At 52.2% G+C, this 24,172-nt stretch overlaps 11 protein-coding genes and 1 non-coding gene across 12 annotated transcripts, besides 8 other annotated features; 6 read left to right on the top strand and 6 right to left on the bottom strand.

Moving 5' to 3' along the window:
- Positions 1–136: 136 nt before the first annotated feature.
- On the top strand, positions 137–1,510 carry EKO05_0007456 (uncharacterized protein; the record flags this gene model as incomplete). The annotated part of the gene is made up of 1 exon (XM_038947180.2): positions 137–1,510. The coding sequence occupies one exon, from the start codon at positions 137–139 to the stop codon at positions 1,508–1,510; it is 1,374 nt and encodes a 457-aa protein (XP_038793930.2).
- Positions 1,227–1,267: a tandem repeat.
- Positions 1,511–1,891: 381 nt separating the features above from the next.
- On the bottom strand, positions 1,892–4,270 carry EKO05_0007455 (rRNA-binding ribosome biosynthesis protein utp25; the record flags this gene model as incomplete). Its single annotated transcript, XM_038943370.1, has 2 exons — positions 1,892–4,004; positions 4,059–4,270. The coding sequence occupies 2 exons, from the start codon at positions 4,268–4,270 to the stop codon at positions 1,892–1,894; spliced, it is 2,325 nt and encodes a 774-aa protein (XP_038793931.1).
- Positions 3,639–3,732: a tandem repeat.
- Positions 4,082–4,239: a tandem repeat.
- Positions 4,271–4,561: 291 nt separating the features above from the next.
- Positions 4,562–4,629: a tandem repeat.
- A 3-nt stretch (positions 4,630–4,632) lies between these two features.
- On the top strand, positions 4,633–5,822 carry EKO05_0007454 (uncharacterized protein; the record flags this gene model as incomplete). The annotated part of the gene is made up of 3 exons (XM_038943252.2): positions 4,633–4,767; positions 4,835–5,547; positions 5,606–5,822. The coding sequence occupies 3 exons, from the start codon at positions 4,633–4,635 to the stop codon at positions 5,820–5,822; spliced, it is 1,065 nt and encodes a 354-aa protein (XP_038793932.2).
- Positions 5,823–6,750: 928 nt separating this feature from the next.
- EKO05_0007453 (uncharacterized protein) lies at positions 6,751–7,478 on the bottom strand (the record flags this gene model as incomplete). The annotated part of the gene is made up of 2 exons (XM_038947181.2): positions 6,751–7,241; positions 7,421–7,478. 2 exons carry the CDS (start codon positions 7,476–7,478, stop codon positions 6,751–6,753), a joined length of 549 nt encoding a protein of 182 aa, XP_038793933.2.
- A 465-nt stretch (positions 7,479–7,943) lies between these two features.
- Positions 7,944–8,360, top strand: EKO05_0007452 (uncharacterized protein; the record flags this gene model as incomplete). Its single annotated transcript, XM_038943353.1, has 3 exons — positions 7,944–7,946; positions 8,001–8,195; positions 8,340–8,360. The coding sequence occupies 3 exons, from the start codon at positions 7,944–7,946 to the stop codon at positions 8,358–8,360; spliced, it is 219 nt and encodes a 72-aa protein (XP_038793934.1).
- An 847-nt stretch (positions 8,361–9,207) lies between these two features.
- Positions 9,208–11,109, bottom strand: EKO05_0007451 (uncharacterized protein; the record flags this gene model as incomplete). Its single annotated transcript, XM_038947182.1, has 1 exon — positions 9,208–11,109. The coding sequence occupies one exon, from the start codon at positions 11,107–11,109 to the stop codon at positions 9,208–9,210; it is 1,902 nt and encodes a 633-aa protein (XP_038793935.1).
- Positions 9,353–9,385: a tandem repeat.
- A 1,785-nt stretch (positions 11,110–12,894) lies between the features above and the next one.
- On the bottom strand, positions 12,895–13,865 carry EKO05_0007450 (uncharacterized protein; the record flags this gene model as incomplete). The annotated part of the gene is made up of 2 exons (XM_038943328.1): positions 12,895–13,709; positions 13,757–13,865. The coding sequence occupies 2 exons, from the start codon at positions 13,863–13,865 to the stop codon at positions 12,895–12,897; spliced, it is 924 nt and encodes a 307-aa protein (XP_038793937.1).
- A 745-nt stretch (positions 13,866–14,610) lies between these two features.
- Positions 14,611–16,730: a mobile genetic element.
- Positions 16,641–16,743: a mobile genetic element.
- A 144-nt stretch (positions 16,744–16,887) lies between these two features.
- On the top strand, positions 16,888–17,805 carry EKO05_0007449 (uncharacterized protein; the record flags this gene model as incomplete). Its single annotated transcript, XM_038947184.2, has 1 exon — positions 16,888–17,805. The coding sequence occupies one exon, from the start codon at positions 16,888–16,890 to the stop codon at positions 17,803–17,805; it is 918 nt and encodes a 305-aa protein (XP_038793938.2).
- Positions 17,806–18,059: 254 nt separating this feature from the next.
- EKO05_0007448 (uncharacterized protein) lies at positions 18,060–19,049 on the bottom strand (the record flags this gene model as incomplete). Its single annotated transcript, XM_038947185.2, has 1 exon — positions 18,060–19,049. The coding sequence occupies one exon, from the start codon at positions 19,047–19,049 to the stop codon at positions 18,060–18,062; it is 990 nt and encodes a 329-aa protein (XP_038793939.2).
- Positions 18,559–18,587: a tandem repeat.
- Positions 19,050–19,337: 288 nt separating the features above from the next.
- Positions 19,338–20,138, bottom strand: EKO05_0007447 (uncharacterized protein; the record flags this gene model as incomplete). Its single annotated transcript, XM_038947186.1, has 1 exon — positions 19,338–20,138. One exon carries the CDS (start codon positions 20,136–20,138, stop codon positions 19,338–19,340), a length of 801 nt encoding a protein of 266 aa, XP_038793940.1.
- A 770-nt stretch (positions 20,139–20,908) lies between these two features.
- On the top strand, positions 20,909–21,015 carry EKO05_12t5. The gene has a single exon. It is a non-coding gene; the product is annotated as a tRNA-Ala (tRNA).
- Positions 21,016–21,721: 706 nt separating this feature from the next.
- On the top strand, positions 21,722–23,065 carry EKO05_0007446 (uncharacterized protein; the record flags this gene model as incomplete). The annotated part of the gene is made up of 1 exon (XM_059637043.1): positions 21,722–23,065. One exon carries the CDS (start codon positions 21,722–21,724, stop codon positions 23,063–23,065), a length of 1,344 nt encoding a protein of 447 aa, XP_059493026.1.
- Positions 23,066–24,172: the final 1,107 nt, after the last annotated feature.

Raw genomic sequence — 24,172 nt, 5'->3', positions numbered from 1 at the left:
AATCAGCGACAACCGAATAGTCTCGATACATCAATCCGTGTAGGGATGAGTTCGATATAGAGGACGGGTTTTGACAATCACGCTGTGCTCTCCTGCTTCTAGTGAATATATCAGCTGGGAAAACACTACGCTTGTAATGTATAGACTGGAATTTCACTTTTCACACTCTTGGGAAGGGTTCGGACGGCACAGGTTGCGCGGCATGCTTTTCACTCACTCACCTTTCCGTGCTCCACGAGATCATCTAAGGCCACTTCAGCTAACAAAAGCACCCATAAAAAGCACACCACTGACTGAGCTTGACGTCGATATCGTGCAAAACACATCTTCCGCCCCGAAAAGTATCACTTTGTCGACCATGGCTACTTCTCGCAAACCTAGCCCGGACAAGTCCTCCAAATACGCCGTCGCAGCCTCTAGAGGCTTTAGCTACTACCTCCCCAAGCCAGCCCAACAAGATCTCCTGAAAGCCCTCAGGCAGCTTCCATCTCCAACACAGTCCATTTACGATGAACACTACCGCGATCTCATGTGTGCGAAAGCATGTGCGCCGGAGTCTGCAACGGCCATGGCGAAGTTCGTGACAGAGAGCTTTCCAATGATTGCGAAGCAGCACAACGCATTTTTCAGGAAGATGAATGAAGAGATAGACAGCAACGAACACGAGGGGTATGTGCCAGTTATTTTTCCGAACGTGCATAAACCGGAGGCTCGGCTTGAGGAGGGGAATGCAAGAAAGACTGGTAGAAGCGCGAAGCGAAAGCAGACTACTGCTTCAGTCACAAAGCCAGCGCTTCGTGGAGACACACTCAACAAGAAGGCAAAGATCAAGACAATTGCCCAGCTAACTACAAGTCTTGGGCCGGGGCCCGATTTACTATCTTCTCCTTCACCAACTCACGGTCCAGACGCTGACGCCCCTTTGTCCTCTCAATCTCAATCAAACGAGACCGAACCTTTGATCGACACTACAAAGCACCAAGATCCAGCTCCTCTCACCCCCGACTCCAACCACAGCATCAACCTCAAACACGCCACATCCCCAGCCCATCTCGATGCGCAACCTCATCCCACCTCTCCGCCATCAAACACACCACCCAGCCCAAACCTCAGCACCCCAGCCCCCACATCCACGACGTCAGAACACGGCCTCCAGAGCGCCCACGCCCAAGAATCCAGCCCCCGCAGCGAAGAAACAAGCCCTCGAGATCCCGCAGCTCGCGATACAACAACAACACCACCACAACCACCACTTCGCACCACAACCGAAGACCCGAATCCCACGCTAACAGCGCGAGAGCACTGCATCCCACCTCCCCCAAACCCCCTCGCCGACGCGGCTACCGCATCCTTCACGTCCCTCTCGGAAGAGCACTCGCGGCGGGTGGCTGGACGGGGGCGGGCGGGTGTTTACTACGACGACGTCGACATGGAAGGTGGTCGTGGTCGTGGTCATGGGGAAGTGTCTGCGGCGCTGTTTCGGGGCGATTACTGGGGGGGAAGGAGATGAGATGGGTGGGCACTATGGATTATAGAGGTGGAGTCGGATGTGTGTGGTTGTTGGAGAGTTTTGCGAGGGAAGAGGTGGGGAGCTGGAGATGTTTGGGGGGTGGGGGTTTGCTGTGTTGATTGTAGAGATGGAAATTCAAGGGCTGGTTGTTGAGGAAGCTTGGCTTGGTTGTTGGATTAGTGGACGACTACGGTCCGGTTGATCGAGGTTGCTGGTGAGCAGAATATGCACGCTGCAAGACGATGCTTGGGGGCATTGTTCTTTTGACTCTTAGTTTGCTTTGCAGCACGTTCGTCTTATACGATTGCTTGAGTTTAACGCGACAAACGCCATCTAATGCAATGCAGGCCGTCTACGTCTTGGAACTACAAATGTACAATGTTACACAAAGTCGAATACATCCCCCCTATCCGCAATCATCTTCCCCACCCTCTTCGTCCCTACTACTCTCTCCAGTTCCAGCCTTTCCCACTTACTGAACGCTACTCGGACACTCGCCTCCTGCCTGCTGATCTCGCCCCTCTCGACGCTCTTGCCGATGAAGCCCACAACCTCATCGTAGAACTTTGGGTTCTCAGGCACGCCGTAAAACACAACCCTCTTCACGCCACGGATTTGGTAGCGGTGGAAGTGGTGCGCACGTCCTGTGTACAGGAGCAACGAGTGCTTGCCGCTCATGAAATGCGACCGCGCTTTCCGCACGTCCGTTGCGTCGGTGTATTCCTGGATCAGGCCGTAGCTGAAATCTGAGTCGACGAGCGAGTTACGCACGCGTACAAAGTCGAGGTAACTCGGAATGAAGACAAGGACGCCAACACCGCCTGTTGCAGGCTTGGGAAGGCGCGTGATCGACGGCAGGATGGAGGAGTGGAAGTACTTGAAGCGGGCGTCGGGGTCTGTCAAATGAGATGGCGAGTCAAAGCGTAGGAATGTCTGCTTGACGCCGTACGAGAGGGACTCGATCAGTCCGGCTGTGTAGTCTGGTGTGTAGCGCAGGCGGCCGGCGACGTTACGCATGTGCTTGTAGTAGAGAGAATTAATTTTGGGGGTCAAGAAGGCGGAGAGAATGATGGTTTGGCGGAGGTTGGGGGCGTGGCCGTCGAGGTACCACGAACGCACACGGGAGAAGTCGCAGCCGTGGGGGTCCTTGGGTTGGAGGTTGAGGTGATCGAAGACGAACTCGGCGTGCTCGAAGTTCTGCATGAGTGTTGCGTCTGCCTGGTCCATGACGACCATCTCGATTGAGGATAGGAAGTCGTGGTCGCCCCTCTTCTTCTTATCGCCAGTTTCAATCGCACGTCGCAGACCAAGTGCAGACGCAAAGATGATGTCTGAGTTGTAGAAGGTGGAGTACAGCTTCAGTGTTTTGCGAGTCAGCTTGACGCCCACACGGAACTCGTTCTCGTCATTGCCTTCAAAAAGCTCCCGGAAGTCGTCTGGCTTGTCGTCTGAGAACTTGTCCTCGGGTTGCGAGAAACTGTCGAGGAAACGCTTCTTGTTCTCCTGCTGCTCGAAAGTGTGCAGCTTGGTGATGGATTCCAGAACACGTACGCAAGCCTGCTTGGTCTCGAGGAGGAACAGGATCTTTGGTCGTGTGAATCCCTGGTCACGGTACTCGACGTCTTCGTCTTCCTTTGCCGCCGCCAGCTTGGCGTTGTTTTTCAAGACGCGATCCCGTGTCATCAGGATATGATTGAGTGCATGCAAGCAGGTGAGGTCTCGGAGACGGCCTGCGTTCTGCACAGTTCGCGCGCCAAAGAGCAGGTCCTGGTAGCTGAAGAGGGACGGCGCAATGGTCTGCTCGAGGTCGTTGAATTCGCCAATCTCCTTCTGTGCATTCTCCACCAGTTTCGACTTCAGCCCGATGTTGCGCGTGCTCTTGAACTTTGGCCTTTCGAGTGCCTTCTCGTCCGTGCTGGGGACTTGCAGGACGCCTCTTCCGGTGTCGGTGTGATTCGCCTTCTGAGCTTTCCATGGGTTGGCCGCCTTCGCTGGGCCCGCTTCAAGCTTCTTCGTCGCCCATTCGTTCTCTGCTATCCTCTTCAGTCGTTTTGTAAGCTCATTCTCGTCTGGGGTGCCGAAGTGCTGGTCAAAGAAGGGATTGTTAGCCTCGTTGTCGAGTGTTGTTTCCTCCTCTTCCTCCTCGACTTCTTCTGCCTCGTCCTGGTCCTCGTCCTCGCCGTCATCCGCTGGCTCGTCGTCCTGTTCTGCAGCGTCGTCCTGGACTTCCACCGCAGCTGACCTCAGGTCTGACTGCTTGGTGCGTCTCTTGAGTCCTTGTTGTCCAGCAGACTGGTCGTCATCGGTCTGTGCCTTGCGCTTTTTGCTCGATCGATCCTGGGGCTGCGTGGAGGCGAGAGACTGTAGTAAGGCGGAATAGGCGTTTGACGTGGGCTCTGCCTCTTCTTCCTCCTCTTCTTCTCCGTCTTCAGAGTCGTCAGATGGTTCTGAGTCGGTGTCTTCTGGGGCAGGCGACTGCGCTCTCTCGGCGTCTCTGTTGCGTGTCAGCGGCTGCTCTGGGCATCGTCCAGCTCGTTGCCGTACTCACGCCTCGCCGTCAGGGCTCCTTGTCCGCGCCGCGCCATATCCACCACGGCCGCCGCCACCGCCCCGTCCTCGCCCTCGTGCGCCGCCTCTTCCCCTAGGGCCACCTCTGCCGCCGCCCCTACTGCCGCCCCTGCCACCGCCTCTGCTGCCGCCTCTGCTGCCTCCCCATGCGCCGCCGCCGCGAGCCCCTCCACGTCCTCTCGAGAAGGCCATGGTGCCGTGTGTGGTGGTCTCCCCTTCTCTTGCGCTGCTCTCTTCAAGTGTGCGTTGTTTTGAAAACTTCAACAGCTGGGCTGTCAGCGCAGTCCAAGCTCCAGTCTCGTGCGATTCGTTGCTCTCTTCACGCGTCACAGTCTCGTGTTCTGTCGAAGGCGTCCAGAAAATAAATATTAGCGTCCGTGCTAGCGAGAGGGCCGCACCTGGCAGGAACAATACAATTTCTGCCCCACCACCTTCACGACCTCAACGCCCCCGACGGCCTCGCACTCTCCGCACCTTCCCACGGCCTCGCACCCTCCGCACCCTCCCACGGCACCGCACGCCCCGCCCCGCCCCGCCCAGCGCCCCTCGCCATCATGTCTGAGACCGACTCCTTCCTCCACCTCGCCCGCCCGCTCGGCCCTGCGCCCGTCGGCGCCCAGCCATCGACGGCGCCGCTGAACGTGGTCATCCAGCCCCAGGTGCGCGCGCCCAACCGCCCCGGCGCCCCGGTACCCAGGTGCCCAGGTGCCGAGGTGCTGGCTGCACACCGGTACAGTGCGCTGACAACGTAACCAGGCCGTTTTCTCCGTCCTCGACCACTCGCTGCGCCGCCCCGCCGACCAGGAGCGCGTCATCGGCACGCTGCTGGGCACCCGCAGCGAAGACGGCACCGAGATCGAGATCCGCAACTGCTACGCCGTCCCCCACACCGAGACGGCCGAGCAGGTCGAGGTCGACATGGACTACCAGAAGCAGATGCTGGCCCTGCACCTGCGCGCCAACCCCCGCGAGGTCCTCGTCGGCTGGTACGCCACCAGCAGCGACCTCAATACCTTCTCCGCCCTCATCCAGAACTTCTACAGCCAGCAGGGCGACGGCACATGGCCCCACCCGGCCGTCCACCTGACCATCTCCACCGAGCCCGGCAAGGAGATCGAGTCGCGCACGTACATCTCGGCCCCGATTGGCGTCACCGCTGAGCGCGCCGCCGACTCGTGCCTCTTCATCCCCGTGCCCCACGAGATCAAGTACGGCGAGGCCGAGAAGTCGGGCCTCGAGCTCATCTCCTCGGCCAAGGACCGCGAGGACCGCACTTCGGAGATTGCCACGGACCTCGACCAGCTCGAGCGCGCTATCCAGCACGTCCTCGACATGCTCGAGCGCGTCTCCAACTACGTCAACAACGTCCTCGACGAGGAGGCTGAGCCCTCGTCCGCCCTGGGCCAGTTCCTGATGAATGCCCTCAGCCTGGCCCCCAAGGTCGACGCCGCCGACATTGAGCGCGACTTGTACGTTGGCTGGAAACCCCCAAGTAGAAAATCTAGCTTCCACGCTAACAACTGCCAGCAACGCACACATCCAGGACGTCCTCGTCGTCTCCTACCTCGCCAACACCATCCGCACCCAGATCGACCTCTCGAACCGTCTCGCAACCGCTGCGCTCACCCTCGGCGGCGGCGACGCGCTTGCCGGCGACAACCAGAAGGAGGGTGGCGACAGGAAACAGGGCGGCGACCGAAGGGGCGGCAACAAGGGTAGGCAGCAGAGGCAGCAGGAGGCGTGAACATGATTTAATGATGCATTCTCAAGAGCTTGGGTACGGCGTTTTGGCAAACGTGCGAGTGTAGTGTTGCTCGGAGACGTTGAAAACAGCAACACCAACACTGCAAGCACGGAAAAGAACGAGGAGGCGAGCCGCCCCGCGTCACACGAGGACGAGGGCGTGCTCGGAGACGTGGGAATGTTGCACGAGGATGCGGAATGAGAAACCCAAAAAGCCCAGCGCCTGAGCGGGCGAGCATTTTCCGGCGCCGTCTGAGGCTGTGTATGATTATCGCAGGCCTGTCAAAGCAAGAGCATCTGAGCGCAAACAAGCTCAACCAATGAAACATTCCAACAACGTTCAAACGCCGTGCAGTGCTCTTTTGGTGACGTGGTCGAGTCTCGCGGCTGTCAAACTACATGACGATCGACACATCCAGCGCTGCAGATGAGTTGTCCTTCCCAAGGTCTCAGTCGAGCACGAGCTTCATTCAGGACGCGGGCAGACTGGATACCAGTAAGTAACAGTGCATCTGCACCACATACCCACCTCACTTGCGTCGGATCATACACTACAAGACTAGGCTTTTAACGGTACATTTGGAAGAGAAGACATGATGATGCACATAACCATGCTGGTATCGAACCTTGGAGAAATGAACGCCGTCGCAATGCAGTCTTCTTGTCTCCGTCTGGCCTGTGCCACAAGGTGTGTTGGGGCGAGTTGCTGGCGAGCTTTGGAAAAAGCTGGAGCTGTTGGATTGCAGCACTTGATGAAATCTCACTTCTCCTCGGGCAAACGTGTACGTCGAGGAAGCGGTCGTGCATCGTGTTCGAGGCCAGAAGTTGCGATGTCGAAGGCAGTGCTGAAGAAGAGCGCGACCCTGCGGCTGTCAACACGCCGTCGCGGTCGACGCGGTTCCAGAGCTGGAAGACGTGTCGCGGCGTCGCTACAGCACGCTCTCGTCATCCCTGAACTTCTCACCCTTGACCTTGTCCTTTTTTTTCTTCTTCTTCTTCTTTTTGCGCTCCCCGTCCTCATCTGCGCCTTTCGCGCGCTTCACAGCAGCAGCACTCTGTCCCTCGTCCTCGTCCGCCTTTGCGTCGCCCTTCTGCAGCACCGCCCCCTCGTCCGTGTCGAATGCCTTTCGCTTTCGCTTCAGCTCCTTGTCGGTCTCTAGCATCTCGCTGACGCGGCCCAGCTTGCCCGTGTCTCTGCGCAGCATGAACTTGAAGTCGTCCAGCTTGATCTTTGCTCGTCGTGCGTGGTGCGCTACGGCGGCTGCTTCGTGGCACGACTCGATTATGTAGTCGGTTACAATTTCATCCAGCACCCGCACCGTTTCGGGGAGGGGGTAGTCGTTGTCGCCGAACGCGAGGAGGAAGGCTTCTACTTGGGGGCAGTCAAAGAGTGTCCGCGACTTCTTGAGGTGGCGTGGAGCTGGCGCTCGGGGCAGTACTGGCGTGGGCATCGCGGTGGTTGTCCGCGGCTGGGGTAGTAGAACGCGGTGGTGGTGATTGAATTCGGAGCAAGAAGGATAGAGACAGACAGTTATCGACATGTGATGCTTAGGAAGAGAAGGCGCAGTTGGCAGTGAAGTGAGAAGTGAAGCCACTTACAGTCTTGCGTAGGAAACTGCTGGCCCTTTTGGCGCAGGCGCATACGCACCTCCGTCATGATGTGTCTGTTCGAGCGTTTCCGCTCTTGCTACAATTTCTCGTGTGCTGTCGTCCCTCCCTCTGCTTCTGCGCGAGGTCGGTTATTGCGCTGCAATTGCAACGTCCGTCGCGCGCTACCGTTCGAGCTGGCCAGGAACTTCGATTCGCAGAGAGCTGGCAGATTCGATCGTACTAGACGCGCACGGATGCGCAAACAGGCTTTGAAGTGGAACGTGGCAGGTCGTCGATCTATTGATGTGTGGTGCTTGCGCGCAAAGACGCGGTGGTGAACAATGACGAGCGTGGATGCACGCACAGGCCAGATCCCCGGTGCATGTTCTCCCCGCCGAAGGTGAATTGCACCGCGACGACAACTGTTCACTTGACTATCTTAGACAACGACATCGAACTGTAAAACCTAGCACTTCTCCCAGTAATCACATTGCAACCACGGCGATTGTATACTCCACGTTTCACCGCGAAAATGGTACCTTCACCCTACAGCTCGTCCGCAATGACCTGAATACTGACACAACGACAGACAGCGCTCTTCAATTTCCAGTCCCTGCTCCTTGTAATCCTCCTCACAATATGCACCGCTACCTACGCGCACTACGTCTTCCCCGGTATCATCGACCGCAACAAGGAGAACTACTTCGTCAGCCCCATATGGAAGGCCGCGCGGGTGGGCGAGAGGCTCAGTCCGTACGTTAGTCTGGCCTGCGTAGTCATGGCGGTAAGCACGGAGTCTCTTTGTCTGAAGAGAAAGGTTTGATGGACGCGAGACGTGCATATCTTGCTGCAAGGACGTCGAGGGGGGCGTGGGCGGGTCCACAAGGGATCACTGAACGGAGAGTTTGATCGTGCTGACATGCAACAGGCGCTCACATTCATGGGTTGAGAAACTACGTTGCAGAGCCAGATGTCTGGACGCATTGTGTATGAGCTGCCCAAAGGAGAGGCAAGGGTATGCGCGGCGCAGCGCAATCTTGGCAGGCCCTTGGATAATATCAGAGGACAGTAAAAGCTGTCGCGGACGGGGAACACTACCACGAGTTTGTAAAGGTCTGCAGGAGAGCTACGATGGTCACCTGTCAAGGCCGCACGTATCCTGTATACCGAAGACGTATGGAGAGCAAGACATCAAGCACATCGAACAGGGATAATAAGGATTCATGGTTTGAGTGTCACATTATCGCTCGCTAGCATTAATGATATGATATGTACAAGAGTGAGAAAACACGCTCACAGATTTTTGTTGCTGATCTTGTCAGTTCAAACGTTATTGGTACAAAGAAAGCGTACCAGCACCTTTCCAAACAAAGACATTCCTCTGACCAGACATAGACCCATCCTATACCAGTTCATACAGTTGATGATAATACACAGACGTGATCCAGCGCCTAGAGAACACCTTTCCTTTCCTTTAGGCGCGCGTGAGAGTTGAGAGTTTTTCTGACATGTAGATTTTGGAGAATCATCGAGCCGGGGTATCGATGAAGGAAAAGAGCAAGACGAAAGGCAGACAAGCGCAAGCTGTTGGAATGCCTGAGAGCATCTGAAAGCAAACGGCCAACTGAATGTTGGCATCATGTATAGCTGACGACGATTGTCGACGGGCAAAAAAAAAAAAAGAAAGGGCATAAGTTCTAAAAGCAAGAAAGATGACAAGGAGAGACATAACTTCGAACCATAAGCATCAATCATATCTGAGAACGGCAGGGAGCCCGACTTAACCCGCTCGCTGCCTAATGCTTGTGGCTCATCTCACCCTTCTCGCAACAGCTATTGAGCCCATGGCGAGAGCTTGCGCGCTCGTGCGAGCCTTCAACGTCGCTCGCATCCTCGACAACGACATCGTCGTGAAGCATGAAGTCGGGCTGGCTGTGCGCATCATCCTCGTCGTCGTCATCGTCGTCGTGGTCGCTTACTAGACCGGGGTTGGACTCAACAGTGTGAGGGCTGAGGTCCAACGGCGAGTCTGGCATGTGCTCATCACACTCTGACTTGACGGGCGATGGGAACGAAAACGGAAGTCTGGCGTGACTGGCTTGGTTGCCCTTCCTACTGCCTGGCCGTGCCAAGGGGGCCTTGCTTGCAGGCGCTTTGTTGGGGGCGCTAACGGGAAGGCGCGCTAGCTGAGGCGGGTTGGCATTGACCGGGGTCGGAGCTGCAGTGGTGTCCGCGAGATCGTCATCTGAATGCTCGATCGCGTCAAGATCAACCTTGGATCGAGCCGTAGTGACAAGCTCCTCCAGGTTGCCCTCGAAGCCGCGTTTTTGAGCCAAAGCGCTCAGATGCGGTGTTGACAGTGAGCCAGTGAAGTCGACTGCGGTCGGCTGCGATTCCTCACGTGGCGCAGCGTTGAAATCGCGGTAGACGTCCTTGGCCTGCTGAGATAGGCTGGGCTGGGCTGCGAGAGGGTTCACGATACCAGGCGTAGCAGGCATGGAAAATGACACTGCAGGTGCCGAGGCCGGAGTGCTGACAGGCTCGGTCGCAGTGACCGGTTGACCAGCCTCGTTGATATCCACAGGGACACCGCAGGCGATGGCTGCCTGGTCGTGGCTCTTGAACACCAGGCTGTGCTTAATGCGGCAGTGGTTGAGGAAGCCTTGCGTGTTGGAGAAGTTGCTGTGACCGCACTGGGCGCAGTACAATCGTACCCACTGACCGTCGGTAGATCGCTTGTGCAGCAGAGGGTCAATCTTTGGTGCTGGTGCTGGATTTTCACCGAGAGGCGGGAGCTTCAACATTCCAGTCGAAGTTCGCGACGTGCGGCCCTTGTTCGCATGATGATAATCACCGAAGCTGGCGCGCGTCGTCCTGCCCTCACCAGCACCAAAGTAACTCTGAGTCTGCTGAGCGAGCGCACGATGAGACATGGAGTCGAACTGCATGTCCGAGATCAACCACTTGGCGTAATGACGAGTGTATGGACCGTCGGTGACTCCCCAGGGCGCAGCAAATTGAGGCTCCGTGTAGCCGGTGGGTGGTTGCAGAGCAGCGCCGACACCTTGACTGAGGTTGTCGGAGAGACCCTCAGTGCCTGGGAATGGGATCATCGAACAACGCCTGAGCTGCTCCATGGAAACCTGACACTTGGCCAACTCTTGCTCGATAAGACGAAGTTCGTTGTGCTTCAAAAGGATCTCGTAGCTGATTTGCGCCTCGATCGCTTGTTGAGCAGCAGTCAAATTTGTTGCGTTGGAGATTTCAGGAGTGCTGGCGGTCTCGGACTTCACATTTGCCTGCTGCGGTTTCGACGTCTTGCTCTTCAGCACACTGTCCTTCCTCGGTAATTGCGCCTTAGGCCGCGATTCCAGAACATGCGCAGAAGCAGTCTGAGGCATGCTCTGTGCATCTTCGGGCTTCGAGCTTTCCATCGCCACAGCGTCCGCAAAGTTCGCACTAGTCTTGGCGGCGGCGGGCTTCATCTCGCCTTGCGCGCTCTTCCACTTCTTCACAACGTGCGCATGCTGCGTCGATGCCGGCTCGGGGCTATCCGTCGCCTTGCGCTTGATTTGATTCATGTTGAAAGCGGGGATTTCAACGACCGGCATCGGTCTTGACTTGTGCAGCGTAGCCTTCTCCATGATCCTGTCGCCTGGCGACTCGGTACTCCATGGGAGGCGGAACATGGACTGCATTGAGAGTGAAGAAGTGGAAGGCTAGAGACAACAGTGCTCATCTGTCGTGGCGATAGTCAGGCGCATTCAAGTCCAAAAGTCAGTCACGCCGTTGAACAACGGTGTGGCAGGCGCAGCAGCGAAGTGCGCAGAGACTGGAAGAAGAGTGTTGAAAATTGCGCGATATTAGAAGGTGTATTGGGTATCAAGAAGGTGTGGAGAGAGAGTGCAAGAAGGGCAACAACAGGCAGCTAAGGAGTTGTGGTGACGTGGTGTGTAAGAGCGCAGATCGGCCGATGGACGGGAAAATCAACACTGGGGAATCCGAATACTGGGTGAACAGATCGCGATCCTAGAGACGGGCGTGCAGCAGCTTTGCAGCGCTACAAGAAGCCGTGCAGAGGTGGCGTGGTGGGAGGAGAGGGTGTGAGAGGGAGATGGCGGTTGTGTTGTTTGCGACCAAAGTTGGGAAGTTGGGAAGTTGGGGGGGCTGCTCTTGCTATGGAGCGCTGCACGCTTATTTCGACGCTAGTCCCGAAGCGCAGCCAAAGCCAATGTAGCCGATCAGGGGCGGCTGCGATTGGCTTCGTGTCATACCTTTCCTACCGTGGAATGCCGCTTGGCTGTTGGCATCGCAATACATCATGAGCGAATTTCCATCGCAGGCTATCTTGCACGTTTGCCCGTGAGACCGAGTGGCCTGGAGCGCTCGCGATGCGTGTGGAGGTGTGAATGTGTGCATGTGTGTGCACGCCCGCGCGTCCTCACGCCCTCCCCTCGCCGCTGCCACTCGTCGCCAGTGAGTCGTACGTAGGTTTGGGCCTACATCATGGTGGGCCTCCTGGCTCTGGGGGGCGCATCACTAAGTTTGGCTGGCTTGTCCAACGTTTGCTGGCAGCAACTGTCTCAGCGCCGTTAGGTCACGTCGCGCATGGGCCTCCGCGGTGCACGGGCCCATAGCACACCGGCGCAGCCAGATCCCTCCTGGCGAGTACACATCCCAAACGCTCAGAGCGCCTCGCAATCAATTTCGGCGGGGTGGGCCGCGTCGTCGCTGTGGAACGTCGACCTGCGCAAGTCCGTCAAGACGATCGAAGAGCCAAGCGCCACCTCAGTTCCGCTGCTTTCTGCGCTCAGCCACGCTGAAACGGCTCAACACCATGATGCGCTGTCTCGTCGCCCTACTGAAAGGATCGACCTTGCCGTTCTGTGGGCCACTACTGTGCGCATGCAGCCTGGACTGGTCGCCAAAGCTCCTCCAGTCTGTCGGTGAGCGTGAAGCTGCCCACCGCCATGCCAGAGTCCAGCTTCAAAGCGTGCTGCTGCTGGCTCTCCGAGGCTAGGCCGCGGCACGCGGGCAGGCCTCCGGTCTTGTCCATCGCTACAGTCCAACCGGAATCCCGGGCTCTCCGTGATTTCGCGAAACAATAGATCGCCTCGTGTCTTCCAGAACACAAATCACAGCTTCGCTGGATGTGGGGTGTACGATAACATGTAATTCCATTTCGATCATGTGAGCGAATAACAGGCACCTAGAGCCCCAATGCAGGTACAGAGATCTATCAAAAAACCGTACAAAGTTACTAGCCTCCAGCGTCCCTTGCGCAAGGTGTGCTGTCCTTGCCTGGCCTCGATTCAGGTCAACCATGACGACGAGTACCTGAAAGGCCAGTGGGTCCCGGTAAACACAAAATGTGCACGGGAAAATATCTACAAAGTCCTTCTCCAAAGTCTGGTCTGGAGAGACCGACATGTGCGAACTGCATTGCTCCACAACCCACTGTGCGGGCCCCGTTCACCGGACATCTATGCATTGCTCACCGCTCGTGGTATCGTGCTCGCAGGACATGTTCGCCCATTTGGCGATGTTGGAGCAGTGCGGATGTTTTCGGCTCCCGGCGAACAAACTCCCTCTTTCTGTGGAGACTCAGCTAGGCTTACCCTCTCCATGCTCTGCCGCAATGTTCCGTCGCCGTGTGGTTGTGGTGCCAGATTTTTGAAAGGACACGACCCAGCTGCCATGGTTGCATCTTCAATCTCGCTTTCACTCTCACTTCCATCGTGCAGAATCTTCTTCCCGTGCAGGTAGCCTTCAGGCTCGATCTCTGGGGCAAGAGCGTCGTCGGTGAACTCGTCACCATCACGGACGTACCACTTCGCGAAAAGGTCGTTCTGAATCCAGATCACTTTGGAGAGCGCTTTGACTAGCCCAATCTTGCGGTCCATCTTCATCTTTGGGTGCGACAAAATGGCCTCTGTCAGGATGTCCTGAACAAAAGACAGTGTAATGCCGATGTGGACGTATTCGACATGCAGCGGGTGTGCACGTCCTTGACCGACGTGCATCATGCCCACCTTGTCAAGATACTCCCAGAACTCCATTTTGGAAGGATCGCTGCACAGCTTGTTCAAATATCCGCGCAAGAACATCTTGCGGTGCATGATCTGAGGCGATGTTTCACTGAGATTAGGATCAACCGGTCCTTCGTATGATGTTGATCTTGTCTCAAACGCTCGCGCTGTAATGTCATATTGCAATAGCTTCTTGTAGACAATGTTCACCACGGCTGGGATGAGTGCTCGTATGTACTTGGCTCCAATAGTAAGGTTTTCGATATCGCCTTCAAATGATCAGTATCTGAAATGGAAAAGAGTCGAATGTACCTACGTGAACTAAAATCAAGGAACGATTGTAGATATTGTATCCGCGTTTCGAGATTTGTGTACAGGTCTCGGCGGTCGATGTGTTGCATCGGGCGGCGCTGTAGAGGAGCCATGCTGAAAATTCGGGCTTATGTGATGTGCAAGTTGTGATATAGTATTGATGTTGTTGCAGACGAATTGGCGGGATGATGTCGGTAAATATCAAATCTCTAACCAGTCGAGCCCAGTGTCTTTATAATACACATCGCTATCTTGAGATGAGGTATCCATAGTGCGCGAGGCGCCCGTCTGTGTGCCCAAGTGGTGTGTTGTGTCGTAAGATGTGGTGGTTCGATCCTTGGTCACGCCATGTCGAGGAAGAAACCGTAAGGCTCGCCGTCTGACCATCGATCACCGATCAACGTGTATCACGTCTACTTTGACCAATATCAAATTCGGTTGGCCGTACCAATCTGCTCTTTCGTCTTGCAACTCCAGCAAGCCCGACGTCTTGTAAATACAAAAATGCAGCTGTAAGAAGGCTGGTGGTGCACGTCTATAGCATGCTCACCACGACTTCGCTTGAAACCCTACGAAACTACACTACAGAGTCTAATCGTGAGCAGCCTTATGAACATATCATGGCAGAGCCGAAGCATTCGAGTGAAGTCGTTCGCGCCTTCCCAATCCTGACGAGGGTACATGTCAGAAGCGCGGCGCGCCCTTCTCAACATGCGTAGTTGCATAAACAGTGGCAATGATGCTTTGAAACATTCACGGTTAGTAAGATGAATTGGCAGGTGATATAGCACAGTATAAGTCAAGATGCTCAGAGTAGTCACAGAATAAATACAAACTAAACATGCAGAGCATTCCAGATACCGTGTCCGTGCGCGCAACGACCGGAGTCGCGCAACAACCGAAAACCACCTTAACGCTTAAAATTAGATAAGGCTATAGAGCCACCTACAACAGCTATTATTTTATAATTTTGTAGTGTAGTACTAATTAATTACTTATAAAAAAGATGTACTATTTAAATTTGGCTGGTAACTTAACGTTGCGGCCACGTGATGTGGTTTTAAGTGGGGGAGCTAGGGACAGCAATAGGGGACTACAACTACTAACATTATCCCTAAGACTATATTTTTAACACTTTTTTAGCTAGGTTGCTTATAAAGCTTTCTTTTTACCTTTTTAAGGTAATTATATAGCTTTTGCAGCATTAAGCTCTTGTTATTAATACTGCTTTTTAGCCTTCTGTTTAGCCTTCTAATTTGCTGTATTAGCCTTCTTCTTCTTACGCACTACCTTAGCTGCCTCTTGCGCTACACACCTCTCCTCCTTCTCCTTCTCCTTAACCAGCTTCTTAGCAGCTGCTACTTCCTTACTAGTAGCTTTTCTAAGCCTCTCCTTCTTCTTCTTACGTTGTCTAACTTGCTTATAGAAGCATGCTTTATTAACCTTTCTAGGTAACTAGAACACTGCACTACTATAGTACTCCTGCTGTTACTGCAAGTCTAAGGTTTTGCTCTTCTTTTTGTGCTTCTTCTGTGTCTTTAGAGTCTTTTTAAGGCTATCTATCTTATGCTAGAGGAGTAAGGTTTTAACTAAGATATAGTAGATTAATTGTCTTATCTTTTTAATGTTACTCTTACTCTAGTTTTTAACCACATGCTGTAACAACATCTCTATTTTAAGCTAATCCTTATTGCTATAAACAGATAATAAGGACCTATCTAAATCTAAGCTCTCTAGTGTTTTAACAAAGCAGTAGAGGATAATGTTAGGATTAAGTAGATAGATACCTGTTGCCTTAAAGGACTTAAGTATTAGCTTTTTAGTAAAGCTACACATCTACGCTGGCTAGAATAGGTAGAAGAAGTCTGCTCTAGTAATAGGTGTGTTATTTTAAGCCTTATAGATGTGTGTTATAACTACTTTTAAGTATACTGTTAATAGAGGCTTAAATAGCACTATATTAAGCAGCTAGAGCATTTAGGTTAAGTAAGGGGGAAGGACAGCTAGGAGGATCTTATAGTTATTATAGTACTTAATAAAGTCTATTATTACGTAGGATCTATAGCTATCTAGTATTAAAAGCCTCTACTTTCTTTGTGCTTTCTCTTTAGTGTAGCAATTAAACACCTACTTAAGCTAGGCAAGGCCTATATCCCTATTTGTCTACCCTAAGGAAGATAATGTAACTATTACAGAGTGTTTTCCTAGCTTGATTTTAGCTACCTAGTCTAATTTAATGCTAGCGTTAGCTAACTTATAGATAATGCCTAGTAGTAGTACTGTTCTATTACTACACACACACGCTATAAGCGTCTGCTAAGCTTAGTTACTATCCTAGATAGATGCTTTAATCTCTCCCTTTATCTATATACGCTTACTAAATATATGTTTTATCCTGCCTATAATACTAATTATAAAGCCCTTCTTATCTATATTATATATATAGCAACTCTTAATAGAGTATTTAGAGATTTTATGCTGTAGCAGGTTAAAGTAGAGTATATATTTATTATAGGAATTAGCGTTATAATATAGTTAATCTATCTTAGTAGAGTAATATAAGATAAGATAGATAGAGTACTTGTTAATAAAGCAGGTAACCCAGCTCTTACTAACTAGATTTTAAGCTACTAGCAACGCAAAATTCTGGATTATCTCTCTAGTAGGTAGTAAGTAACAAGTACTAAGCAACTCTATATACTTTATAAGCTCTATCTCCTATTATAGCGTTAAACGTTGCTGGTTAATGTCCTTAGTCTTCTAGGAGTCCTGAACGTGCTTGTGTCTCTAAGCTAGAGTTACGCAGTTAATGCTAAACCTAGTAGCAAAATGCTGATACACAAGTTTTTTGCCTAGTTTTAGCGTATTAATTGCTGTAAGCGCTTTATTAATAGCTGCTATAGTTGTTAAGTTATAACGCGTTAAAGTATGGTGTAGTTGTGATGATTTGGTTGTTGCGCGACTCCGGTTGTTGCGCGCATGGACACGGTAGCGTGCGTAAGCGCACGTCCTTCCCCACAGAGCAGAGCACCCCACCAACGCCATTACCGTGACTGCAGTACTCACCAAAAGATTCAAAACCCAGACACCACGCACACAAACCACGAACCGAACACACCTGTTGAACTGCAAGAAATGTCCGTCATCCAGAACGTGGCCATCATTGGTGGCACCGGTACTTTGGGGAAACCTGTCCTCGACGCACTCAAGAAGTCCGAGTTCAATGTCTGGGTCATCAACCGCCAGTCCTCGAACTCAGTGTATCCCAAGACACAAGTCATCACCGTACCAGACGACTTGAACGTATATGCTATCGCGCAAGAATTTAAAGAAAAGGAAATCGATGCCCTCGTCATTGCCATTGCTGGAAGCCAGGTGGAGCAGCAAAGAAAGCTCATCGACGCCGCCTTCAAAGGAGGTGTGAAGCGAGTGATGCCAGCCGATTTTGGTAGCTGTGACTCTGCTGATGAGAAGACAAATGAGATCTTGCCGCTGATGAAAGGCAAGAAGGGAATCCGTGACTATCTGGTTGAGCTGGAAAAACAAGAGCGGGATGGTAACAGAGGAAAGCTGACTTGGACGAGTCTGATTAACGCGCACTTTTTCGACTGGGGTCTTGGTAATGGGTTGTTGAAGTTCGACGTTAGAGGACGCAAGGCGTACCTACTTGATGGCGGCAACATCAAGTTCTCTGCATCGACGCTTCCCTTCATCGGCACTGCCGTGGTCAAGATTCTGGAAAAGCCGAAGGAGACGGAGAACAAGCTGCTGTATATTCACAGCTTGTACGTCACACAATTAGAGGTGCTTGCTGCGCTGGAGAAAGCGACAGGGGACAAGTTCGAAAGGATCGACGAAGACAGTGAGGAGGGGCTGAAAAAGGTCAGGCCCAAGATGCTGGAGGGAGATCACGATGCCCGCGAGGAGGTTGTTGCGATTTGGGGTGTAGTTGCGGCGGATTGGAAAAAAAGAGAAGCTTTTGCGAACGATTTGTTGGGACTGGAAGAGGAAAGCCTGGACGAAGTCGTTCAGCAAGTGGTGAAGGGTTTGTAGGGTGAATTTTGCTGCGCGTACGCTCACCCAAGGACCAACATGTATAGAACGATAGAAGTATCGATGATATGGGTACGCAGCCCAGATCTTGTTGTAATCGACTTTAACTCAAGAGGCAAATTTTGGGCCATTCTTATACAACAACTCCTGCTGTCGAACGTACGTATCTTAGTTCGCCCCATTTTGAGCAAAATGCACGCCTTGTCCGATACAAAGAGCCTTGAGATGACCATGAAATGCTCCCAGGGCCTTGGTTATAGCTCCAAGTCAAATCGGAGATTCCATGTCGGCCAGGTACTCCCTACCCAATCTGCCTGCTTCACTTCACCGCCGCCTGCCTGATCATCTTCGCCACTACCTAATCGTTTCATCCACACTAGCATGTCATCGTCGCTTGGATGGTAAGGTAGAGTCTGCCTCTTTATTGTGTAGAAAGCGATAGTGCTTGATCGCATTTGCGAGACGTTACGGCTGTTACTGTTCTCGCCGCGAACCGCGTGACCAAAGAGTTCAGCAACATCTTCTCTGAGCGGTGGGTCGGTAAAGAAGACCGGGTTGCTCGAGTGTTTTCTGAGTGGGTTTGGTGGTGGGGGAACGTGGTTTTCTGTCAAGATGATCTGCTCGGGTGGATAGTAAAAGGCCTTGAGATCCTTGGGTAGGGTCAGCACTGGCTGTGTGGATGCGCTGAAGTCGAAAGGCAGTACTCTCTGTGTTCGATCGAGAAAGCTGGGTGCTTGCCGCTGCTGCTCTTGCTGAGTGTGAGGTGTATGTGATGGGAGTGTTGGTTGAAGCGATCGATGGGGGAGTAGAGAGGCCATGGTGTTGTGCGGACGTAATGGAAGGGTAGCCATGTTATCAACACGTGGAGAATGTGGCGCTGCAGAGAGCTCGACTGGTAAAAGTGGAGGTGAACTGCGGATGCCGACGTGATGTTTCTCTCCTTCACCCCAGTTTCGTTGTTTAGGCAGCTGGATGCCCATGCCTCCGAGGAGAAAGAGAACACCTTCATGACTGAATGTGACAGTGTCATAACCATCGACAAGTTGCTGCATTTGTTCCAACCACGCGATAGTATCTTGCTGACTAGCCGCTGCGTCTAAGATGCCATCCATGCACTCCTCGTAGAACACCCAACTTTCACCAAGCTTGCCTTGAATGTCTGCAAGGAAAGGAGCAAAGTAGTCAGGCTTGAGAAGCTTGGGCCTTGAACCAAGTGCGGATCTCTTTCGACGCTGTTGTGGCATCATAGGGCTGTAATTGATGTAAAAGTGAAGACAACGTAGAATTGAGAAAATTTAGGAACTTGAAGCGTGGTCATTCTGAGCAAACATTCGACGGATAACACCATCACAGATGCCATTGTGTACATGGACCACAATAGGTGTAGTAAGTGAAGTCGCATCTTCGCGAACTGTTTGCTTAAGCCGCTAGTAAGACCTTGCTTTACTTCTTCGGAGTGACAAGTACCCACCAAGATGATCGCGCATGAGGATGCAGGTCATCTTGGTTAGACGAATCGCACGATATCATTCTCACTCTTGGGTGACATTCCACCTAATGCTGAAGGGATCGTGTTCGGGGTCCATCCAGCGAACGTACTCTGCACTATCCGCCAGGCTTGCTGCAATATGCTCCCCGTAGTTCAACGCTACAAAAGCGTACGACGCATCAATACCTGCGGATATGCCAGAGCTAGTCACGATGTTTCCATCTACCACCCATCTGGCTTTGGCGGCCCAATGAACGTTCGGCCCGGTGCTGGTCGCCCATTTGTATGCTCTTTTGTTGGTCGTGGCGCGGCGGCCATCCAGAATACCGGCACGGGCCAAGATTGTCGATCCAGTACATATGGACAAGACTGATTTGAGAGACGGATACATATTCCTAACGAAGTCGATGTGCTGTGCGACATCACCACGTACGCCAATACCGCCAGGCACAATGAGGACATCGATTGCTTCCTCGTTTCTTTCGCCGTTCGGTCCTGACACTTGAACGCTGAGCTGCTCGTCAAGCGTGCGATCAACGACCAGGTTTTCTGAGAAGCGCGACAGTGGATGTGCGTGGACCGGTATGAGACTGCTCGTCGATGGGTGATGCGTAGGTACTGACCCCGGACTTGCAGCGAGGTTGGTGAGTCTCATAGGGTAGTTGTACAATGTTGCAAGTGAATTAAAGACATCAAGAGGGCCGAAGACGTCCAGCGCCTGGAAACCAGGGAAGAGCAGGATACCATAGTGCACGGGTTTGTCGCCTTGCACCTCGAACAGAGGAAATTTGGTGTTGCTCGTGGACGAAGTCGTGAGATGGGAGGGCGCGGAGGTGTTAGACATTGCTTCGATTGGCGGCTGCTCACCTCCATGCCGACCGCGGCGGGGTAGATGTACAAGGCCTCGCCGTAAGCACCACGCCACAACTAAGCTGGATGGGAGCAACAACGGTGTACCGAGATTGTATGTTCGGCTTTGAGCAAGTTAAGCTGATGATGTGAAACAACAAAGAAAAGGAGGCGGAGCCGCTTCATTTTGACAACAGGCTACAAAAACGTTTTCGAATTAAGGTTGTTAGGAGCGCTTTTTAAAGTTACGACTTTGTCTCTGCAGAAGTACTAAACCTGTCCGGTTCTTAAATGCTGTGTTCAATACGGGCTCACTGATCCGATGCCGGAACAGCTATCGGTTTCAAGATCTAGGTTTCAAGATGCAATGCAATGCTTGAAGTTAGAAAGTCGGATTCTACAAAGTACGCCAAAGATAGACACGCGGGGACCCCCCCCTAGAGTTTGGGAAAAATCGAATCTGGGTGAATTTGGAATCCTACGGTTCGGGAACAGATTTATCCCATTATAAGAGGATCGCTTGGTGTTGTAAGTGATTGCAGAAGGGTCTGACAGTAGACAGTGCCACCGAAGTGAATTCGCAGTAGTGGGTCGTTTTGGTGGCGGGCCGAACACGCACAGGTTAGACGGTTTCTTTCATCTATCCCAACGCTCCGATTTGATTTCGTGAAAGCTGAGAAGAGAGCCTAGATCTTACATTTTTAGAATTAGTAAATAATTTTTCAATTAAAGTTTTTCCTATCATAGGAGTAACAACTCATCCACGGGCTCGTGGTTTAGTGGTATAATACTCCCTTAGCATCTCGCAGCTTCATCGAAGCTTTCGAAATCCTGACTGGGAGTGGTCCGGGGTTCGATTCCCCGCGAGTCCATATTTTTGCGATCATGGGCGTATCTTTGGGGTGGTGGGAAACCTGGGAGTGGTCCCCAGGACTGGGGTGGATCGGGTAGAGGGGGGCGACCATAATTTTATTAGAACACCAGAAAGTCGCCCGTTGTTTTTCAACATTAGCATAACCCGCCCGAGTTCCTTGCCCCTTGAGTAAATGATTTTCTGCTGCTGCTTTGGCTCTGATTCGTTTGGTATTTTGGTTGATGAGGTTGTCCATTGTGACTGAATTCATGCCTGTATCAGAACCGTGAAAAAGGCAGCTTGGTTCCCGTCTCTAAGGCCGGACGGAGATGGCTAAAACACTCTCTATCGTTTAGTTCTTTTTGCGTTCATTGTTGCGATTTGAGGCAGTGGGGATGCGGTGGGGAAGATCAGCGAACATCAAGCGCCGACTATCAAAGGCAACCGATTCCCGACCATAACTATCTTCGTACATTACTTTAATATCAACAAGACTTCATCAGCGCAATTCTTGAGTTGAAACAAGCTCTAAAACCTTGAAAGTTGCAAGTCGACCATGAATTTGCACGGTTACCGCATTAACCCACACTTGTGGGGTCTATTGTAAGCGAACGCTAAGTTGCCAACGTGGCGAGTGCAGCGTCATCCTAGGTACCAGTCCACGTTCAACTCGTTGCTAGACACTGCCGTGTGTCTCACAACTTCGATCGTTTTCAGGCATCATTATGGCATTTCTCGCACTTCCTAACGAACTTCTTCAGCACATCGCACGCTTTCTACCATGCTCCAGCCTGCTCCAGTTGATCCGCGTTAATCGTCAAATACATACTGCCTGCTATGATCAACTCGTGATCAAAGATATCGCTCAGAATGCCCTATACAATGCACCTCGTGCGGTCGATCACTTGCTCGATCTTTACAGACAGCCAGGTCGTGTTGACTTGACACTGAAGCAGCTTGGCTGGCCGGAGGGAGAGGCCCTGTTAGAGGAGTCATCTCTGGAAGACAAGGTTCGAGTAGCTCATGCCGTCGAACAAATGATCCGACTATCGACATTGGAACCGGTGGCATGGCTAACCGCCACAACGTCTGGAATTGCAGAATGGCTCCCACATCTCTTGGCTATGCATCATCCTGCAGCCTGGTGTTTGGAGCCCGACGTGTTTTTACTGCCTCACGGGCAGCTTGGCCAATCGAACACAAGTTCAACGTCATCCTTGTTAATGAATCGCTGGTTGTCACGAACAGCAGATCAAGCGCGCGACAGACTAGCTTCTACGAAACTTCAAGCGCTTCACTTCATCAACTTCAGTTTTATACTCAATTACACTACGCTCCAGCGGTTGGGATCTACCAATACATCCAGCGATATTCTCGCCCTGTTCATCGGACACTTTGACCCTAAACGGATCTATGCTCAGTCCTTGATAGGCACGCAATCGTCAGTAGCAATTGTGATCCAGCGATTGAGCGAACGCATGCCGGGTTATGGAACATTCATCAGAGATTTCACTCTGACGCAGGCCTCTTCTGCGCTTCTCCTTCTGCTGGTAGCCATTGCATTCACACATCAGAGTCGAGATCAACGATTTCTTCCTGTTCCAGCCAAGATTCCATTCTCGGATTTCATGGACATACCGAGAATATACCGTCAATCAGCAGAGCTGTTCACTACATGCCATTGTAAATATATGACAACACCCGGGTTTCTATCTGGGCGTTGGATGGGCTATTACTCCGACCATCGAAGAATAGACCGCATGTTTTACATAGATACCCCGATGCAAAACATACACATGCTAGTACACGAGCCGACCGAAGAGGCACGAACAAGGCTGAGAATCAGCGCTGTCATTGACCGGGACACCAAGGGATATGATGCCCATGGAGATTTCCTACTTTCGGGTCGAGTGCGCAAGGATGGGCTCGTCAGTATCGCCAAACAATACCTTGGGCTTGGAGTTTCGTGGACATGGACAGGACGAGTCACACCGTTTGGAATTGTTGGGGCATGGGGAAACAATTCGTTCGGAGGGTATTTTTGGATCTTCAAGGAGGAGTGGGCGTAGTCGTCAGTGTCTACTCCGATGTTGATGCCTGGACGTATCTGGACGCTCATGGCTGATTTGTTGGCATGGGGATCTGGCGTGTAGCACGTTCTGATCCAAATGTGCGAAAAGCAGAATATCTTAGGGTTGTGGAACCACATAAATTTGACTTACGAAGTGACGTCCGAAACTGATTCTGATCGACCCTTCTCGCATGAAGTGGGAACGACGAATACCTTGAGCCGCCAATGCCACCTTGGCAATATTATACCTTGCGCCAGAACCGGAAGCTCCTTTGGCGAGGATCCAGACATTTACTGCAGATGACCTTGCGTTCAAGTTGTCTTCGGCGCATCCAGAAATGGCGCGACCGCGACGATGGTGCCACCGGGTTTTCGTTGATCGCAGTCGACCGGTATTCGGGAAGTCGATTGAAAAGGAAAGAGGTGAGGATCTGTGACTGCTAAGAGTCAGATCAACGCCTAGGAACGAAGACCCTGATAGGTTTCCGGCCAGATTTTCCTAAACGGCAAGCCACTGTCATATTGGCTGACAGTCCAGAACCACAACATGCCACTCGAATGTCATGAGACAACTACAGGCAACCACATGGGGTGATATAACTTGATGAATGTGAGCTCCCCTTTCTGCAAGAAAAAAGCTCGAGTGCAGCAGCTAACCACCAGAACTAGGAGGTAGTCAGCAGCTCTCAGTTGATTAGCTATTGCTACTGATATAACGTGTGGTCTTTATATCCGTTTTGAATGAGCAAGAGAAGGGGAGGGCGCTTGTGCGCTGAAAACCTCCCGAATTTGCCGACCCTACTGTGTAAGCACGTCTTCTTTGGTGACCTGAGAGGTGGGCTCTTGACCAGTCATCGAGATTCACAGGCAGCCAATGACTTGTTTACAGATATTTGAGAATAAGAATAAAGCAAAAATCTGTCCCGCACATCTGTCAACCACCTTGGAATTCAGCTCACCCGCATCCTCTACATAGAAACTGAACTTGTGATTGACATGCCAATGTGCTGCGCAGTGGGTTAAAAGCGTAGTAATTGATCACTGCCCGTGGAGGCTGCTGATGCTCCAAGCTTCTTAAAGGAAGCTCTTACAAAGCCGATGAAAT

Source organism: Ascochyta rabiei, chromosome 12, assembly GCF_004011695.2.
Source record: "Ascochyta rabiei chromosome 12, complete sequence".
Taxonomy (NCBI): Eukaryota; Fungi; Ascomycota; class Dothideomycetes; order Pleosporales; family Didymellaceae; genus Ascochyta; species Ascochyta rabiei.
Note: the sequence above shows the minus strand (reverse complement) of the source record. Positions and strands in the feature narration are given on the sequence as shown.